The 21,248-nt window shown below is 35.2% G+C and overlaps 2 protein-coding genes across 3 annotated transcripts; one reads left to right on the top strand and one right to left on the bottom strand.

Annotated features, from left to right (window-relative positions):
- Positions 1 to 2,583: 2,583 nt before the first annotated feature.
- On the top strand, positions 2,584 to 4,869 carry LOC143558398 (GATA transcription factor 11-like). The gene is made up of 3 exons (XM_077047245.1): positions 2,584 to 2,595; positions 3,296 to 3,538; positions 4,209 to 4,869. The coding sequence occupies exons 1-3, from the start codon at positions 2,584 to 2,586 to the stop codon at positions 4,863 to 4,865; spliced, it is 912 nt and encodes a 303-aa protein (XP_076903360.1). The 3' UTR covers positions 4,866 to 4,869.
- A 4,517-nt stretch (positions 4,870 to 9,386) lies between these two features.
- LOC143558393 (uncharacterized) lies at positions 9,387 to 18,057 on the bottom strand. 2 transcript variants are annotated; one of them, XM_077047239.1, is made up of 18 exons: positions 17,917 to 18,057; positions 15,813 to 15,916; positions 15,591 to 15,677; positions 15,386 to 15,461; positions 14,797 to 14,871; positions 14,625 to 14,678; positions 14,181 to 14,357; positions 13,430 to 13,524; positions 13,118 to 13,323; positions 12,436 to 12,533; positions 12,084 to 12,187; positions 11,828 to 11,993; positions 11,618 to 11,740; positions 11,412 to 11,494; positions 10,654 to 10,798; positions 10,550 to 10,579; positions 10,370 to 10,446; positions 9,387 to 10,259 (listed from the first exon to the last, which is right to left on the bottom strand). In XM_077047239.1, the coding sequence occupies exons 1-18, from the start codon at positions 17,953 to 17,955 to the stop codon at positions 9,614 to 9,616; spliced, it is 2,385 nt and encodes a 794-aa protein (XP_076903354.1). In that variant the 5' UTR covers positions 17,956 to 18,057; the 3' UTR covers positions 9,387 to 9,613. The 2 variants fall into 2 exon arrangements, with proteins under 2 accessions (XP_076903354.1, XP_076903356.1); XM_077047241.1 differs by having other exon boundaries at positions 9,388 to 10,259; positions 10,370 to 10,440.
- Positions 18,058 to 21,248: the final 3,191 nt, after the last annotated feature.

Genomic DNA, 21,248 nt, shown 5'->3' with positions numbered 1-21,248 from the left:
TGTATCTTTACTGTTTGAATTTTTTTATACTTATCTTAAACTATAAGAAACCGACAAATAATATAGCATCTTTTTTTGGTTGAATCTTGTTTCTTTAAATAGTTCATATTTCCTTGTATAAATGTTTCATAGATAAGGGTGACACTCAATACATAATAAATATTCCGTATAAAATGAAAATCACAAACACCATATAAACACTTATTTTATGCTAAAATCAAAGTTTTTAAAACCGGTTTTTTTTACTGTAACAGGTTGGATTAAGAAATGTTAGAACCAGAGATAAACTTCAACTGAAAAGTAATCTAAAAGTTATTTCATAATAAAAAAGTAATCGAAAAAGGTTCCTCAATGGCAATATTAAGAATAACTCTATTCGATGAAATTATGCGAAGGTTGACTGTAACTGATCGAAAGCCACTAGGTTAAAACATAAAATTGAGAGGTAAAAGGTTAATGGATGGACTACTAAAAAGTCTTTGATCTATAGTGTAAAACCCAAAATTTTACCTTGGCTAAAATCGGCACAACTACACAAACCAGTAACACTGGTAATCTCGTCTCTTCAAACTATAAACCATTCGCCCAATTTACAGGGCTAGTGAACGTACTGGACTAATAAACGGCAATCAGACATAACCAGTGTTACCGACCAGTATAACCAGTCTTGAAAACATTAGTTAAAAACTTACAATTAGGAAAACGTTGCTTTTATTTGTCAAAATTGAAAACAAAAAACAGAAACAAAAAGCCTTTTTTTTTTTAAAATAAACATATGTACTTTAGAGTTTAGAGAAAGAAACATTTTGTCCAGTATTTTAATAGGGGATGTGATCCTCCTACACTATCCCCATATATTTATACGGCTCGAATAGACCTATACGGTCGTATAGGCTACGCATTACTGACAGGGGGGCAAAAAAAACAGCGTTTTTCAACCTATACGACCGTATAGACCTATACGATCCGTATAGGTATTAAATGGCTCGTATAGGGCTATCTGACACATCAGAACACCTATACGGTTGTATAGGGCTATATGTCCGTATAGAAAAACCATTTTTTTCAACCTATATGACCGTATAGACCTATACGAGCCGTATAGGTATTAAATGGCTCGTATAGGGCTATCTGACACACCATAACACCTATACGGCTGTATAGGGCTATACGACCGTATAGAAAACTTTTGCAGAAAAGCCTGCCTGCCTTTGACCACTGTTAACCACTGCCGTATAGGATTTTGGCCAAAACATACTGATAAACATCTAGTCTACATACACAAAAATAAAAGTGCACCCCAAAATACATCATGCTCCAAACACATGGTCTACATGCATAAAAGTAAACAGTTCACCCCAGAATGCATCAAGTTTTTAACACGTGGTTCACATACATAAAGTTCATAATAGTGCACATACTGAAAATAAAATAAGAACTACTGTGGTGGTGGCCCCTGCGCCTGTGGCTCCGGTGCCGGTGGTGAACCAGGTATATCCGACACCATGGGAACTGGAATGCACTCCTCCGTCACCTTGCGAATCATCCAATCGATCATCCACGTGACCCTAGCTTCTGTCCGTCGAGTCCTATACGGCCGTATAACCCTATACGCCCGTATAGGTCTATACTGGCATATTAACGTATTAATATTTAAAATTTTCAAAAAAAATCGTCTATCCGACCGTATAGCTCTATACGACCCGTATAGGTCTATACGACTATATAGGACTATACGAGGCACTACAAACAATGAACGACAATCTCCGACACAATCTGATGTTATTCAGGTGCTATACGACCATATAGTCCAATGCGAGCCTTAGGGCCCGTTCGTTTTACGGACTTTTTTTTAAAGGATTTGGAATTGTAGTTGGATTTGGAATGGAATGTTTGAGAATCTCTTTCATGTGCTTGGTTGGTTAATATGTATTGGAATTGGAATCTTCTTCATTCTCGGGTTTTTTTTTTGAAGAACGAGGACAACGAAGGAAACGTTTTAGTTTTTTTTACATTTTTCGTTTTTGATTTTATTTTGAGTTATGATTTTTTTTATTAATTTTTTTGAATTTTTTTTTGAAGGCGTTTTATTTTTCATAACAATCCTTTAAAATAGGTGGGATTTTGAAATCCCATGAAATGTGAGATTTGATGGGATTTAGTTTTCATTCCCATTCTTTCATTTAATGAAACGAACATATCAATTCATAGGATTTAAAATCCCATTCTTTAGAATTCCTTCCAAATCCTTGAAACGAACAGAACCAAATGTGATGTATGAAGATCCAAGGTGGTGTGAGAGGATCGGCAGCCTTTTAATAGTGTGTACAATTAAGTAACATAAAATGTGATCAGGTACAACGCGGACCTCCATGTGCTCCCATGCACCTTCACCCCTATTATTATTATTATTATTGTTATTATTATTATTAATATTTACTTCTCTTATTACCTCCATTTTCTCTCTCTCTTTCTCTTTCTCTTTCTCTTTCTCTTTCTTAAACCTAAATATTTACTTCTTCTTCTCTCTCACAAACCCACAGTAACTGTAAAGTTTATAAAACTCGAATGGTGTAATCCGCCATGGCCTCACAGGTAACACATTTAGGGTTTCCTTCTTTTAAACCCTCCGACGTCGTTTTATCCCAACACCGCCGTTTTATTGAACCGTCCGACGTCGTTTCACGATATTATTATTATTATCCCTACGTCGTCGTTTTGGTTAACGGCCCCGCTCTGTTACGACGCCGTTTGATAATTAATTTTGAATTCGGGTCGACGTCGTTTTGATATGTGGCGGCGTCTCCGTTACGACGCCGTTTTGTTGTTAATTTTGAATTGGAAACTTTGACTGTTGACTGTTGACTTTTTTTTAGGGTTTATCTAATTTCAAATTAATCCGAATTAAGAGGGAAAATAAGCGGAAAGTATTCAAAAGATTTTGTCTCCGACAACAATTATTATTATTATTTTTTATAATTTATATAATAATATAAGATTTTAGGGTTTGCTAATTTAAGGTTTATGAGCCCTAATCAAATTAATATTCATTCAATTTGGGCTTTAGAAAATAAAAGAAGAAATTATTAGGTATACATATTTGCATTATAAATAATTAAACCCTTACAAGATAAACATGTATCTTGGAATATTATTATCCTTTAATGCTGTATATAAGTTTTAATTGGTTGGTGTTATGTTATGTTATGTTAGCCTCTTTCACAAGACAAACCCACGTGCAAAATTCATAATATGTTTTATTTTGATTGTTTATTGTAATTGGTTTGTAATCCAGCATAATAATAATAGTAAGATGTGTTCAAGTGCTGCTGGGTATGGTCATGGGGTCTGTGTTGAAGATGATGATTGTTTGGGTGATTGGATTGATAATATTCTGGATTTTCCAGTGGAGCCTTTGGATGGAGACGGCTTTACCGGTGATTGGGCTTCTAAATTCGGTCCTATTCCGTCTGAGGTGCTGCTGCGGGAGACGTTGCCACCCGTTGGATTTGGTGCTTCTGCGGGATGTGGTGGTTCTGTAAGTGTTCTTTGTACTATAGGGTGCTTGTGTCGGGTTCAATTGTTGAGCCCGGACAGGACACATGTTTTTTGTTTTATCTGTGTCTTAAAGCATGTAACTTGAACATGACCTGTTTAACTGATTTATCTAAACGAGTCGATTAGGCTGGTGGGTTGTAAGCAAGTTGTAAGTGTGTTATCCACTTATTCAGGTTGGAGGGTTGTAATAAACGGGTCATAAATGCCCTGTATGCTAACATGTTGGAGGGTTGTAATGAATGGGTTAAACGGGTTGATGTGGTGATTTGTTTAGTTAAATGGGTCAAACAGGTTAATCTGAAGAAACATGGCCCGTTTGTTAAATGTGTTAAAAGGATTGTCATAAATGGGTTAAACGGCTCGTAAACTTGTTGGCAGGTTGATTTGCTTAGCTTAACAGGTTAAACAAGTCAATCTGAACAAACATGGCCCATTTGTTAAACGTTAAAAAGTTGTCATAAGCAGGTTAAACGGGCTGTAAACATGTAGGCGAACATGTTGGCGGGTTGATTTGCTTATGTAAACGGGTTAAACAAGTCAATCCAGACAAACACGAACTGTTTGTTAAACGGGCTGGATTTGACAACACAAAACATGTTTACTTATTGTTCTTGTTCTTATAATCTTATATTTATACTTTTTGTGAATTTTCTGTGCAGAATATAGGAACTTATGAACCAAAATTCCAACCTTTTATTCACAAAGAAGTCCCAAAACTGCAAATACAACCACAACCGACAAAATTTTCACTAGAAAATAAGTTGTATCGAATTCCAAAATCCTTTGAAGCGCCGAGCCCTGATTCGGTCCTTGAACGCCGCACGTCCAGCTCAGGCCGAAAGTCCGTCTCGTTTGGAACCGAAATAGCCATTCCCGTGAGGACCCGAACCAAGCGCCCACATCTCCATTCACGGTCAGGTTTGACTGAAAGTTCATGGTCAAAGTCACTCCAACAGTTTCCGTTGCAAAAGGTGCAGAAAAAAAGGCGACGGCTTCCTAATCCTCAACATGATGTTAACGAAGTCAGGAAATGCAGCCATTGTGAGATAACGAAAACTCCACAGTGGCGGGAAGGACCAATGGGCCCAAAAACGCTGTGTAACGCCTGTGGGGTCCGGTACAGATCGGGCAGGCTGTTCCCAGAGTACCGGCCGGCTGCAAGCCCGACGTTCGTACCGTCTTTGCATTCAAACTCTCACAGGAAGGTTGTGGAGATGAGACAGAAGGGGGCTATGGATGGTAATTATGTTATGAAGAAATCTTTGAGTCCAAATGTTGGCATTCTAGAGTCTAGGCTTTGTTCATGAGTAGTTTATTATTAATCAACTTATTTTGTTTGGGACTTAGAAATTTAGAGCATTGTTATGATTTTATTAAAGTAGGTTATTTATTTTGAATTTTCCTTGTTCAGAATATTTTAAAATGGGTCAGCATCATGGGCCTTTTTGGTGGCCCATGGACTTGAACAAAAGCATCCTTGAGCATAAAGTGGGCCATTTGTAGCTTTATATGAAGGATGAATCATAAAAACTTTTCAATAGAGAATAAGTCAAGACATCCTTGAGGGTTGTCTTATGCCATGTACCTGGTTTTTTGCCTCTTAACACCTTTTTTTGAATGAATGATAAAAGGATAATATGGACTTGAATATATCTAAGCAGTCTCTTGTCTTGATTTAAGTTAGTATTCGGGTATGTGGTGGAACTAATATATCATGTGTATTGTTGAATCTATTCTACAGGCCAATATTGTTTGTTTTGTTTACATAAAGCTTAGAGCATTCATATCTTAACTATCAAATTTGTAAGTGTAGTTTTTATAATTTAGGTAGTGGTTTAGGGTGTTGTATGTAGGGGTGGTCGGTATTCGAATCGGACTTGAATAACTTGAAATTCGATTCGACTCGCATTTGAATTTGAAGGTTTAATTTCGACTTTCAATCATTCAAATTCGATTCAGTTCGAACTCGACTTTACTAATCGAATTTTGAATTGAGTACGAATATATGATTTTAAATTCGATTTGATTTGAAATTCGAATTCAAATTATACATTTTATTTTTATTATATATATGCATACTTATGAAAACATAAAGGGAAAACACTATAGAATAGTAACCAACTTTCAAGTTTGTTCTAATTAAGTCACTCATAGTTTGTTTTGTCCCAATTAGATCACTCAACTTTTAATTTGTCTCAATTAGGTCACTTAAATTTCAATTTGTGTTGTAAAATGAGAAGGACAACTACCATATTATCGTAAGTGATACATTTACTGATAAAAAATAAAAAAGTGTTGGTTTTAATGTCATTTAAGTTGTTTATAAACATATAATATGAACGTAAAAAAGATAGTTGAGTGACCTAATTAAGCTAAATTTGAAAGTTAAGTGACCTAATTGAGACACATTGAAAGTTGAGTGACCTAATTAAGACAAAATTAAAAGTTGAGTGACCTAATTGAGATAAAATAAAATATGAGTGACTTAATTGAAACAAACTTGAAACTTAGTTACTATTCTACAAAGTTGTATACATAAATCTTTTTAAGTTATAAGATTAAAAATTGAAAGATTATCGTTTTGATTAATAATCAATGTAATTGAACATTACCATTTTGAATATTTAGGATGTGAATATATTTATTTTATAGACTTGTACTTTTTGTTTTTAAAAAACTCAAATCTATAGTGGTTTTGAAATTGAAATATATTTTTTAACTGAATTCCAATTCGAACTACATTTTCGAATCGAATTTCGAATGAGCTATTTTGAATTCGAATCGAATTTGTCGAATCCATTTCGAATTCGAATTCAGCTTCAAAATTTAAAAATTCGATTAATTCGATTCGAATAAATTCGAATATTCGAAATTCGATTCGTTGAACACCCCAGTTATGAGTAGATGAGAAAAATGCAGTGATTTTTCTGTATATTTGAAAAACTGTTGTTCACCCCTTTATAAACTTTTAATATTTGTCGAAAGTGGTTGTGAGTGAAATAGAGAGAAAAGATGATGATATTAAAAAATATTATTTAATTGAAAAAGATAGAAAAAATGTAATGCTTTTATAGTATAATTTTGGATTTAGAGATGGTAGAGATGATGAGAATGACAATACTTGGATTGAGAACTTCGTATGAGGTTATTCGTTATGGAATTTCTCTCATTCAAGTATGCAAAACCGTGTAGTTCTCATATTATTCACGACGAGACACTGAAAGTGCGTTAGAGATTTAAGTCTAAATGCCACTTTTTACCCATCATATATTTTTATGCATAACATGTGTGCAAACCAAGTGAGGTTCGTTGTTCAAATTTTTAAGTTTGAACCAATCTACAAAACATGTTTCTGAAAAAAGTTGCTACCTATCTTCATAAAAATAACCAACATGATAAACAACCCTATTAACTACATTCACTTAGAAGAAGAAGAAGAAGAAGAAGAAAAACAATACGAAGATGTATTTTAACATCCCTTTCAACTTAATTCTCAAAACAAATCAACCATAATTTGATATTAGACATTATACTAAATGCAGAAGCATTCATTATGTGAAAGCAAGACAGTGGCGATATGTATGCTCTTTTAATATATGTATATTCAAATCGGTTATGTATTACTTGAGCAACTTCTAACAAATTAACATAGATCGAAGCAAAAGCATGGTGCCGTCCCATGTTTCCTCATTTTATCCCACATTCCATATCAGCCTTTTCCACTTTTTCCCAGTTTCTTTTCATTTATTCCCAAAAGCATGCTGCCGTCCCATTTCTCTCTAGTTTTTCCCCTTTTGATTTATTTTTAGAATACAAATCCTAATTATTTTAAAGTTAAAATAATATCGGACAATATGTAAAACTAAAAATAAATTCTCAATAAAAATAGAAATTAAAATTACAATAACTTAACTAAATTTATTTTATTAAACAATACGTATTCATTAATTAATAATAAAAAAAATACATAAAAACAATATTCCTAATTCCATCAATTTTTAACTTTCGTTTTCACTTCTAGCGTGTGCTTATCACGAGCGTTAATTTGTGTCATCATACTTTCTCATTTCAAATATAGTTGGTCCGTGTTACGATATGTTGATCCTCCCTCACACAAAATAATTGAAAACCCGTTGCCCAAAACCTAACAGTTTTTGGTCCATGGGATCCAAGTCTTCGGAAACATGGACCCAGACCTTTGTCAACGTTACTTCTTCGTAGCTCCATGTTTGTTCGTGACGTTCTCCTAATTCTCCATTCAGGAATGGGATTTGATTGCTCCATATAGATTTTTGTAATTTAAGGGTAGAGAGTTAGAGAAGGTGGATATATGTGAAAATATTGAGTAAAATGAGTGAATAATCCGTTGTAACCATAATTCCCCAGTTTATAACGAACGTTAGCATCCCAACTATGAATTATCCACCTTTAGTCCCTAAAGTTTCATAAGTAACGAAGACTTAACCAGAACCCCTTTAAATGACTTTTACTGAATGACATAAAAGCCCCCTGAACTTTGTTAAACACATATAACCATACTAACTGACCATTGACTATAGTCTAGACCCATTGATATTAGACTATCTCCACCCCGCCCTTCCCTCCCCGCCCGAAATCCACCTCAGACACGCCCAAATCTGTCCCTGCATTGGAGGCAATTGTCCGATCTTCGCCCTACATTTATTATCTCCTTAAAGTTTGCATTTTCATTACTATTCAATGAAGTGAACACCCAAGTTTGAGTCCAGTTTTTTCTTAATATGAGTGAGTGATATCTTAGGATGGACTAAAAGAGGAAATGCTCTTAGGATTGTTATTTTAGTTGATTTATTACAAAAAGTTAGTGTGATTCTTAATCAACAATAAGAATTATAAATATTGAAGATCTTTGTGCATAAGAACAAATATTTAATTTCATTCTCAGACCATTTACTCATGTTCTTATCCCTATATTATTTAGCAAACTTCGGAGTGAAGTTACTATTCACTTTACATTATCCATAAATTATACATTCACACCATTAATCAGAACCGATACTAGTATTCGTTTTTATGATTTTCAATCAATTTTAAACACATGACATGTCCTAGACATCAAAAATTTGTTTTCTGGGTTATCCTTTTGTTGCCATAACAAGGACCGGTATCATAACTAAAAAAACCGACACTAACCGAATTCCCATCACATTGTACGGTCTACATCTTGCTGGTTTAAGTGCACATTAGCGGTGGTAATATTACAGTAGTGACACCCAAAGCCCCGGCAAAAATGAAATCACAAGACAGTGAAAGCAAACTTATATCATGCTTGTAGTGGGTGTTACAATACAAATAATACAAGTAAAACATTTGTATGAATCTAACCTTTTCTAGAGGTGCACAAACCGGGTATTCTTAGGAACCGAAACCGGGTAGGAACCGGAACCGGGTATAGTCAACAAAAGTCAAAATCGGGTCCTGGTAGGAACCGGTTCCGGGTATAGTCGGGTATTTAACCGGGTTTTGACCGGTTCCGTCGGGTTTTTTTCGGGTTTCGGGTAGGGTACAACCGGGTTTTGACCGGGTATTGGTGGAACCGGTTCCACTGGTTCCGGGTCGGTTCCAGTTCCAGTTTCTGAGGGAAACCCAAGACCCGGTCCATACCCGCGGGTAGGATCAGTTCCGGGTAGGAACCGCCGGGTCGGGTCCGGACCTCTAACCTTTTCACATTAATCATAACAATTTTAAATATTTAACAAAAACTGTTAAACTTATAGCACAAACATGAAAGCAACCAACACAAAAAAGAGAGATGAAGAGATTAATGACCAGAAAAAAGTACCAAATGTATAATTTGTTACAAAATAAGGAATCAAACCTCCCTATAATCAGTCAAATATAACTAGAAACAAGACCCTGAAAAACAATAAAAAGTCAAAATAATAATAATTATTATTTTAATAACATGGTCAACATTTCAAACAAGACCTACACAACTATGTCCATTTCAACAAAATTATACTTCACTTTCACTTCACTGTACACCACTTTAGTACACAAAAGCATCACACCATTTTCATTCAGAAACCGCAATCTCTTGATCGACCCGCCAATAATTACTATCATTAAACTCTTTCGACTCGTTATCAGTCTCCTTTTCACCGTCACTAGGTGTAATCTTTCTTTTTAGGGCACCCGCCTCCCCCACAACACCCTCTTTAAGGGCTTTATCCATCGCTTTTTCAGACCCGTCTACTTCCACCCCCACAAACTCCACATCTTCTTCAAACATAGAAGGTGTTGACCCGTTGGATTGAACCGATCCCGCCCCCACTGGAGTCTTGATGTCGAGATTAGGAGTGCTATCGTAATCTTCAAACGGATTCACTCCCGACCCCACAATGGGTTCGTTCCATCCCACCCATTCGGGCATGGGTCGGTCTGCAAACAGGTCTTCGTTGTCGGTTGACTCAAATTTGAAAAAGTCAGCATCGGACGCGCTTGTTTTCTCGTTTGAAACGTAATCATCACTGAACGGGTTTGGGCTTCGAGTTGGGTTAGAATTGATCTCATCTAAACCGACCACCACGTCATCGTCTTTACCCGGGAAAGATTCATCTAAGTTAATCTCGTCCATGATTTCAGGAGGTGACGTGGCGGTCATTGGTGTGTCACCCATTTTATCGTCTTGGAATGCGAACCAATTTGAATTTGTAAACAAACTGTTCAAGAAACCAATGAGTAAATGATTAACGTGCTATTACAAACAAACGCATTAAAAGATAAATAATTAAAAACATGACCGTATGGACCGTTGAAAGTTGAAACTTGCCTGCCTTGGTCATCACCCAACCTTAGAGATGATATGACAACTTCAGCAGATTCATCATCTATATACCCCTCCTGCATCTCAACAATTATAAAAAAATAAATATACATGTATCGATATTAGTTAATTGTAACTACTTCCTAGATAGATTCAAACCGGATTCATTGATTATAATATTATTACCTCATCACCTTGACCAAGAGTTTCGTGTCCCTGCAATCAGAAAAAAGATATATTATTACCGAACTATAAATTTTGAAGAAAGTATAAAAGCGCCTGTACAATACCTCGACACCTTCGTCATTATCATAAACATTGTATCTAAATGCTTGGCTTAAATTATTTGCTAAAGCAGCAACATCATAATCTCGGTCATGATTAATGTCATCTTCATCACTATCCCTATTTCTATCATGTAGTGACGTTGGTCGACTGTAAATATAAACATATTAAGTTAAACAGATATTAGCACCTTGAATAAAAAATAAAGTGTTATTTAGCACATTAACGTAAAAGTTGAAGCACAATAAAGCTTATTAGGCACGTAAACGTTCAGTGAACCGTTTGGCGGGAAGTTCGTTTATGTTCATATATTTAATAAACGAATGAATATGAACAAAAGTCTCTTTTCACTTAGCACATGTCTCAATCATGAACGCTCGTTTACATTAGTTCATTTGAATTCGATTTGTTTATGTTTGCTTGTTTGCGTTCATTATGTTCATTACTTTTAAGTTTGATTAAGTTTGATAGTTTACTGTGTTAATATATTCATTGGAATTTTTTAGACCCGTTAGTTTTAATAATTTTTTAGGCCTAACACGTTCACGTTTACTTCTAATTGGTTTTAGCTCAGTTATGTCAGTTCGTCTATGTTTAGTTATGTTTGTTCCTTCATCTTCGTGAAAGAACGAACATACAAGTACACGAACATACTCATTTTCCTGTTCACGTCTGTTCGGTTTGTTTACAAGCCTAAGGCTTATGCTTGTTTAGTTTACACAGATATTCTAAGAATAACTCATAAAATAAAATGGAAGCGTACCCACAAACCCATCGGTACACATTTTCAACCATATTCCGCTCTTGTAGAGCTGTAGACTGCCATTCGTTCCATTCACTACTTTCCTAAATCACAAAACACGTTTTTTATTACATAAAGAACAAATAATATGCAGAAAGATATAACCAGCAAGCATGGTTTTAATAGTTTATATCTTTTAATCAATCATTACATAAATAGCAACACACCTGAACATGTATCTGAATGCGAGTATCGGTATTCGTTAGCTGCATGATTTTATTGGCAATACGAGTAATATGTCCAAGGTTTCCAAGTCGGGGTGGCTTTCTTCCAGTAGCCAGTAGCGTAGGCTGCATGAATAAAAGCATATATATTATCAAAAATTTTTAAAAATTATCTGTTATTTAACATAAAGTGAAACAGTTATACACTTATACCTGATTAGGTTCTCCAGAAAGGACGGGATTATTGTCGGTTTGAAGAATCTTGGTCAACAAGCCACAGCCTTGAAACAGATGGTCAATGATTGTATTGTTTGTGCTTTCTAAGCAAGAAAATATTATACTCTCGATGTGGTGGTGTAAAGCACTGTTATATGGATACCTTCATCAGTTAATAATAAAAGGAACTGTTAGAATATGACATCAAATGAATATAGATTCATATTAATCCATGGTTAATCGTTTGACTTACTCGAAGAAAAGGTCAATAACTCTTTGTATAGTACCAGAGCTGATTAATTCCTTTTCTGCAATTTCATTCCCGGTTTTCAATAAAACTGCAATGAACTCCACAATCTGCAAGCAGATAATACCATATTAAAAGTGCACTGAGAGATGAGGTGGCAATTTAGACCTGTGTCAACAAGTTAGTATGTTGACTTTGAGTTACTTAAGACTTTCATTATTCTAACATTCTTACACACACCATTAACTAACACAAGTGTGCTAGCTAGAATAACAAAAGTCTAATCAACTCAAAGTCAGCATATCAACTAACTCAAAGTCAACACAGGTCAAAAGGTCAAGACATCGAGTAAACTAACTTTTAGACGATGCTTTCCTAGAGGCGGTTTCAACTGGCCATATGTTGTTGGCAAGATTTTGTCATCTAGTGACACATTCAATAACATCAACAAGTCACCTGAAACATTTAGCATGTGATCAAAAAATCATACACCGTTATGTGCCTAATAAACCAATCTCAATTAACATAATTACCAGAAACTGTGAATATCAATCCCATGTGCGTGTTCGTTCGTTAACTTTAACCGAATAAACGATTGAACACGAACAGTTGAACAAACGGGGTTTTCTTGTCTGTGCTTATTCGTTAATAAAATGAGCGAGTTTGTGGTCATTTATGTTTGTTCGTTGTTAACGAACAATCATAACTGAGCAAACATAACCAAGCTAAAACTAATTAAAGTAAATGTGAACCACAATGTGTTGGGCCTAAAAAGTTATTTGATCTAGACTAACTTGTAATGTCCCTAATTTCAATGAATATGTTAACAAACGTAAACAACAAACTCTAAACATAAAACGAATTCAAATGAATGAACGTTCACAAACATAAATGAAAGAAAGGCATGTTCATGTTCATTCGTTTAACTAACTGAACAGAAAAGTTTGTTCATGTCAACCCATTAAATAAATGAACTTCCCACTAAACGGTTCACTGAACGTGAGGTTCGTTTGCAGGCCTAATTGCATGTACAAACTCACCAAGTTTAGGTAGCATTGCTCCTACAGTCTCCTGGTTGACTTTCACAGGTGCCTCGTATATATGTTGGCCTCGAAAAGAATAAAAGGGGGGCGAAGGAGCCGATCTTTTTGGATCCAACAAAGATATGCAAACGCACAATGAGCTAACAAGTCCAGATTTTGAATGTGAATCATCCAACACGTGACCAAAAATCCTTGAAACAAAACTGTAAAAATAAAAAGAAAAGAAAACCTTAAATATCACATACTCTAAAGAGCATATAAAATTATAAAGCAATAAACAGAAATTCCATTATATGGCATCATACAAACCTTGGGGTAGAAATTTTAGAGGCAAGTGGAGATGACATGTTTCTAGTTATAGTACATAAAGTTTCTGCTGCATTAGCATGTACTTCAGGAGTGCTCTGAAACAATTTCAAAGAATAACAGTTCGAAAATGCATTTAATATACAAAACAGTAAATAATTAAATATGTAATTAGGCATGTAAGTGAACCGAACCGAACGTTCAGTGAATCGTTAGGCGGGAAGTTTGTTTATGTTCGTTCATTTAATAAACAAATGAAAATGAACACTTTGTTCGTTTAGTTAAATGAACGAACATGAAGACATGTCTTGTTCATTCATTTATGGTCGCAAAAAGTTCGATTACGACCTTCACATTCGTTTTTTACGTTTGTTTACATTCATTTATGTTGATTTGTTTTAATATTCATTAATACTTATAGGCCATTATAAATTATTGGAGATTCTCGAAAATAAAATACCATCACTTAAAAACTTAGAGGTTTTATTAATTTTCAGGTCCAACATATTGATGTTCGCTCGTTTGTTTGCTAACATTCGTGAACTATTTGTTTTACTATCAACAATCGAACATAAACGAACAAGAACACACTCATTTTCTTAACAAACGAACATGAACAAGAAACACTGTTCATTTAATTGTTTGTGTTTGACTGTTTAAAGTTAAACCAGCGAACATGAGCATGCCCCGGTTGTGTTTGTTTGGTTCATTTACATGCCTAATGTACATATATTAAATATGAGGTTGTACTCACTGATGGACTCAATTTATCCACAATCATTTCCAAAAGATTGCTATCTGTTAACCACTGCATCACATCCACCGAATCCGAATACATATGATCATCAGCACCAACAAGTCTTACCAAAACCTCCATGATTGATGTAATTCCAATCAAATCAACCAGCTGTTGAAAAACTTGTTGATGGGCCTGTTTCCATGTAAAATTGTTAAATAAATACAGGTTCTTTAGTATTATCAATGTAATTGTTAGTATTGGTGCTAATTGTAGAGAAGCTTGAAACTTAATAAAGTGTGATGATAGATTCAGAAAAAAAATGTGTATTTAGGAATGAAAGTAAAGGCTGTAATATTAAGAAAAAAATAATTATTTTGAGTGTATATTGATTCTTTGTAGAGATAGTTAAGCAGAGCATGAATCAAAATACATCACCAAGCATAGAAAAACTATACTCACTTGAACATAATTCATAAGTGGAACCGTCTTCCGCAACATGAGACATATCACAACCTACAACACCACATAACTTATCTAAAACAATGGTAGATGATAATAGAAAATAACAACAATAATGGTAATAATACTAGCAGGACTCAATGCAAGAAATGTCTAGCAATAAAGAACATACCTTACTGAAATACCCCGCCAGCAGGGCGCTATGAGAACGATTTGGTTCCAGAAATGAGAAAAGTAAATTCATCAGCTGCAAATTTGTGGTTGAAAGAGGGACATCACGTTAGACTGAATGTAATGGTAAGGAACTTATATAATAACTCAATCCATGTGGTCGATATTGCCGATATATCGGGTCCATCGGGATATATCGGTTATCGGTCCCTTCGTAAAATATCGATCAGAATATCGGTGCCGATAATGTCGGCGATATTGACAGATATTTGACCGATATATCAGCGATATTCCTGATATCAGTGTTTTAAGTCTTAATTATCAATTTTTATTGTTCAATGTTAGTGTTTTAAGTCTTAATCAGTTCCTATTTGCTACGATCGAGTGTTTTGCAGGTTGCAAAAGGTTAATTTGTTAATGGTAGGAGAATATACTGAATTATTAATGTTAAATTGCTATATGTATGAATTTTACATGATATTAAAATTACCAATATCCCACCGCGATAACCGATACCTCAGATATCGGTCCGATATTTTTCCACATTAACTGCTTATAAATACTAGATATAACTCAAAAGTTCAAAATACCTCCTCTTCTTCCACTAAAGTTTTGAAGATGACATCAATTTCGCATGTAAAGATCTCACAAGCAATGAAAGGGAACCTAAACATGTACAGAAGTTATTAGAAAGAGCCAATTTTGCTCCAAAAGTTGTATATGACAAGAATATCCAAAATTAATGAAAAAACAATAATATTATTATATTAAAAGTTTTAATGGCAATTGACATACTTGAAAATACGTTTGCTATCGGCATCCTCTTGAGGCTCCTCTATGATGTATTTCAGTAATTGTTCAACCTGAGCTCTGTCCCGCAAGCTGAAAAACAAGCACTCTCTTAAATATTAACAAAGATTCTTGTCATTCTATTTGCAGTTTTAACTTACTAAACTTCAACGTGGAAAGCATCAGCATAATGTAAATAATAAATTACTAAGATAAAAATTAAATTACAAGTTAATGAGACGACTATTCAAAGATTTGCATTCTTGAATAATATCTTCCTCATCCAAAAGCTCCTCCAATGTGAAACCTTCCTTGTCCAAGATAGACTCAACCTAAACATACCATAAACCATATCTTAAAACAAAGTAAACAGTGTTAAAAATACACAAGACAAAATAAAACTGGCTCGATGCAATTTTGTAAGATCGATTGACGCATTTGAGATTTGACCCTTGCATAACACACAAGATAAAGCCTAATAAATAACAACACTCTAAATTTCATTTTTCACTTACTAAGTTCACCTGGGCTCCACTATTAATCTAGATTATCCTTCTTAATTAAACATGATTATCATGTTAAAAATGTCTTCCACGAACTACACGATCCGACTATCCGAGGTCAACGAAACAAGCACAATAAATAAGCAAATTAAATCATTCCAAAATCCAAATTCAATCGAGTTCAATAACATTAATAACTATCGAATAGCTTAGACAAATTAAAAACCTAACTTAACTACTTAACCTATCAAACCAAAAACAAATCATCATCAATCACATCCTTAATTACACAAACCAGCCCGGGGTCTCACCAATTCACCATAGCTATAACCTCTTAACAAATCCAATAATTAATCAATTAACCTACTAATTACAATCATCACCATACTATACAGAACCTAAACAACAGGATCAATTTCAAAATCAACACAAAATCAAAATAAATCAATTGACAGTTTCCATATAGATAAATGACGAATCGTATTAAATATATCTTCCGCGAACTACACAATCCGAGGTCAACGGCTTAAGCACAGTAAATATGCAAATTAAATTATTCCAAAAACCGAATTCAACCGAGTTCATTAGCATTAATAACTCTTGTAAATAGCTTAAGACATATTAAATGCCTAATTTAACTACTTATAACCTATCAAATTAAACACAAATCATCATCAATCACATCCTTAATAACACAAACCAAACCGTTATCTCACCGAGCCAGCTAATCACCAATTCACCATAGCCAAAACCTCTTAACAACTCCAATAATCAATTAATTAACCTACTAATTAACATCATCACCACACTATACACAACCAAAACAACAGGATCAATTTCAAAACAAAAACAAATCAATTGACAATTTACATACAGACAAAAGACGAATCGTGTTAAATATGTCTTCCGCGAACTACACAATCTGAGGTCAACGGCTCAAGCACAGTAAATATGCATATTAAATTATTCCGAAATCCGAATTCAACTGAATCGAGTTCATTAGCATTAATAACTCTCTAAATAGCTTAGACATATTAAATACCTAACATAAGTAACCTGCTGAATTAATAACAAATCACATCCTTAATTATACAAACCAAACCGGCATCTCACCAATTCACCATAGCTACAAGCTCCTAACAACTCCAATAATCAATTAACCTATCAATTACAATCATTACCACACTATACACAACCTAAAGAACAGGATCGATTTCAAAATCAATACAAAACCAAAACAATGACAATTAACACATGGATAAAAGGCGAATTGTGTTAAATATGTCTTCCGTGAACTACACAATCCGAAGTCAACAACTCAAGCACAGAGTAAATACGCAAATTAAATTATTCTGAAATCCGAATTCAATCAAGTTCATTACCATTGATAACTATCTAAATAGCTTAGACAGTTACACATATTAAATAACTAACTTAACTACATAACTATCAAATCAAAAACAAATCACCATCAATTACATCCTTAATCACACAAACCAAACCAGCATCTCACCAATCACCAATTCACCATAGCATAACAACTCCAGCAACCAATTAACTAACCTATCAATTAACACAATCGCCACACTATACACAACCTAAACAACAGCATCGATTCCAAAATCAACACAAAATCAAACCAGCTCAATTGACAAGTTACACATAGCTACAAGGTCTAACAACTCCAATAATGAATTAATTAACCTATCAATTACAATCACTACCACGCTATACACAACCAAAACAACAGAATCGATCTCAAACCAAATCAATTGACGATTCACACGTAGATAAAAGACAAATCGTGTAATAGACTAATCGTAACGTACCGGTGAAGAAGCAGAAAGAGCTGTGAGGTGCCAAAACATGTTGAATTCAGAGTGATTGTAGATCTGCAAACGCTAGGTTGGTATGGATTGACGATTGGACGGTGCGAATCGGTTAATGGTGCGGATAGGAACAAAAACCCTAGGTTTTTGGGGATGAAAGAGAAGAGTGAGATCGATTAATTTGAGAGAGGAAAGAAAGATATTATTATCATGAGAGGAGCTTCCAAAAGTTTTGGTTTGGTTTCAGGATGAGAGAGAGAGTGTGTGTTTAGGTTAACGGGGCAGGTTACAAAAGGACAAACACAGCCAGCCCTTTAATCCGTTAGATTTGATGATGATGATGATGATGGTTAAATCTCATGTGCTAGATGAGGTTCGTAGGTTTGAGTCTCGTGGGTTAAATAGAGATGCATAAATTGGGTTTTTCTAATATTCGGTTTCAAGATTGAATCAGGTTTGTGTTTGGATGTTGTCTAACAGGCTGCATGTTTTTATTTTTGGTATTTTTCAAGTATTTTTTGGGTGTAGATTGGGAATTTGAAAAAACTCGGTTTCAGATATTGAAAAAACCTAGTTCTGGGTATGAAACCCACTCCAGTTCGAGTGTTCTGGGTACAAATCTGGTCCAATTCTGGTACGAGCAAGGGCGAAGCTTTATGGGGACTAGGGGTGACCCCAGTCACTGCTCGTTTTTTTCGGTTAATAGGTAAATTTCGCAATTTTTGTTTGAAAATTTTTATAGGTATTGAACGTGGTCACCCCCGATGTATTCTCCAAAAAGCTACCGGTAGTGTTTGATTTTTTTATGTGTATAAAACCTCATATTTTTATAAACAAATAATAGTCGAATACTAAAAGCTTTGTTTTTATAAAACTCAATGAAGAGGGCTATTAATTTGTAATAATGATACACTGTTTAAACAACAACAACAAAAAAAAGGGGATTGTCATTGGGTTAGGGTTTGAAAACAATCTACCATTTATTCAGAACTCAAATTCACTGCCTTACCTAATTAGTGGAGACCACCGGCCACCACTAAGCACACACCGTCGTCTGCCGTTGTCGGCCACCATCCTGGAGACCACTAGCACCACACAAAAGACAACGCCTTCAACCTTAGAGACACCACACAAGCTGCAACATCGAGTAACCGCACCGTTCCTCTCGCATTATTATAAATATTTTAGGTCTTTGTTGGTTAAAAAGTTATCTAGTTTTTATTATTATTTTTTATTATAAGAACAATCATTTGTATGAATGAAAAAAAATATAGATTTAGATATCATATTGTTTGACCCGGCCCAAACTGGATCGGCGACCCGAACCGAAAATTTTTAGGTCTGTGTGATGCAGAATATCTCCAAATTTGAATTTTGATTTTTAATATCTTTTATTATTTTATGTTTATCTTGTTTCCTAATTTATCTTTTCCTTGTTTACTATAAATAGGGATCCTGATTATTTAGTTTCTTAGTTTTTGATATTGAAGTTTAATGTAAAAGAACACTGTTCTTGGAACCTTTGGTTCGATTTTATCGTCTTTATTAATCATGAGTCTCTCGAGCCATTGATCGCTTCCAAACTGCATCATTTGGTATCAGAGCTTTTGGTTCTCAAATGGCTCGACGTGATGATGAATACTATTTTGCTCGTAGATTCGCAGCCAGAGGCAACGACATAAGTATGTTTGATTCACGTGCCTACAGTAGAGATTGGTATTCTACTAGCAGAGTCACTGCAAGAGGCAGCAGTGGAATCCATCCCGACCCGCGGGATCTTAAGATCGAACGACTCCGACAACGAGTCTGCGATCTTGAAGAAATTAAACGTCTCCGACAACGAGTCCGGGATCTTGAAGAGATCAAACGGCTCCAAAAACGAGTCCGCGATCTCAAGTTACAACGGGAGATGCGCAAGGCGGAAACCTAGTCGAGCCCCGTCGTCTGGGATGAAGGTGGCGACGGAGAGCAGCATCCGTTTGGCCGTCACCAACCTTGGTTCTATGAACCAATCTATCATGAGTTGTCGGAAGACGGATTGAGGTTTGATAAAGAACCGAGGTTCGATGAAGACATAGTTGATTTTCATGTAACCAAGTATTCTAGGGAGAAGGAGCACCGTAACGTCGCTGATTTTTTCTATGCGTCCCCACCCATATATGACGATTATGAGGATGAGGAAGAAAATATGGTGGTCATGTGTGGTGATAAGACATTCGGTGATAATGGGAGTGACAATGAAGATTGTTTGGAGTCCATTAATGGAGGTTCTGTGGTGGTGACCGGTGTTCCAGCGACAGCCTTTGTTGAGCCGTCTTTCATGCCGAAAGAATAGAATGGATTAATTATTGGTTCTAAGTTATCGGGATATCAATTTGAAGGTGCTATGACTAATCTACCGATGAATGTGGAGTTTTATGATGGAATGAATATTCAAATGGAGAAAAATAAGGATACAAACAAAAATAGAGATTGCATGATTTTCATGTATAAGGAAGGAGATAAAATAATTAATTTGGATGCTAATGATTTACTTGGAAAATGCAATCACTTTCATGGTGAAAATATACGTGGGCATGAAGGTTTTAATATGCAGAATTCTTGCAGTTCTAGAGGTTTAAATTATGGCAAAGATTTAAAAACAGATGTTGAATCAGTTTTTGAATCGCTAATGAACATAAAACCAATTGATCCTCCCTTCGATCTGGGTGGTATATGTTCAAAGTCATGCGAGGCGTTTTTTAAAGTTGAACTGTTTAGGAGGGTCGTGATGTCGTTGAGTAAGAACGTGATTGATTTTCCTTTTGAATCCGGTGGCTTGTCTTTGAAGTTTTCAAGTTTGTTTTTAAAGATTTTCAAGTTATCTATTAACAAGAACAAAGGAGCCGGTCATTTATCTCGGGTTGTCAATGATTTTTTCGACGTTCTCAAGACTCGAGGACGAGTCTTTTTTGAAGACGGAGAGACCCGACAACCCAATAGACCCAGGTGGTGCGAGTTTAGAGTCGGGTGAGGCGGCTCGTGAAGTTCAATTAGTTGAGTGGGTAAAGTTGAGAGCAAACATGAACCATTCTAATGCTACATTCAATCGGGGTGGTATACGCTCAGAGTCGCGCAAGGCGTTTTGCAAAGTTGAATTGTTGGGGCATGTCATGAAGTTAATAAATAAGGAGCGCGTTGATGTTCCTTTTGATCCAGATGGCTTGGGTCCGAAGACAAAACTCGAGGACGAGTTTTTTCAAAGACGGGGAGTAAATGTGCAGTTTGGAAGCGATCAATGGCTCGAGAGACTCATGATTAACAAAGATGATAAAATCGAACAAAAGGTTCCA

This window comes from Bidens hawaiensis, unplaced genomic scaffold (assembly GCF_021521415.1).
Source record: "Bidens hawaiensis isolate Kalapana, Puna unplaced genomic scaffold, B.hawaiensis_p1.1 tig00019448_1, whole genome shotgun sequence".
NCBI classification, from domain to species: Eukaryota; Viridiplantae; Streptophyta; class Magnoliopsida; order Asterales; family Asteraceae; genus Bidens; species Bidens hawaiensis.
This window is presented reverse-complemented; position numbering and strand designations above follow the sequence as displayed.

What these genes read in the sequence shown, in the direction of transcription:
- LOC143558398 (XM_077047245.1), top strand. An exon ending in CTGCGGGATGTGGTGGTTCT is followed by an intron (nt 3,539 to 4,208) that starts GTAAGTGTTCTT and finishes TTTTGTGAATTT; the next exon opens with TCTGTGCAGAATATAGGAAC.
- LOC143558393 (XM_077047239.1), bottom strand. Translation starts at nt 17,955, where the DNA reads ATGTTTTGGCACCTCACAGCTCTTTCTGCTTCTTCACCG. An exon ending in AATAGTCGTCTCATTAACTT is followed by an intron (nt 15,678 to 15,812) that starts GTAATTTAATTT and finishes CTTGTTTTTCAG; the next exon opens with CTTGCGGGACAGAGCTCAGG. An exon ending in ATAATGACGAAGGTGTCGAG is followed by an intron (nt 10,580 to 10,653) that starts GTATTGTACAGG and finishes TTCTGATTGCAG; the next exon opens with GGACACGAAACTCTTGGTCA.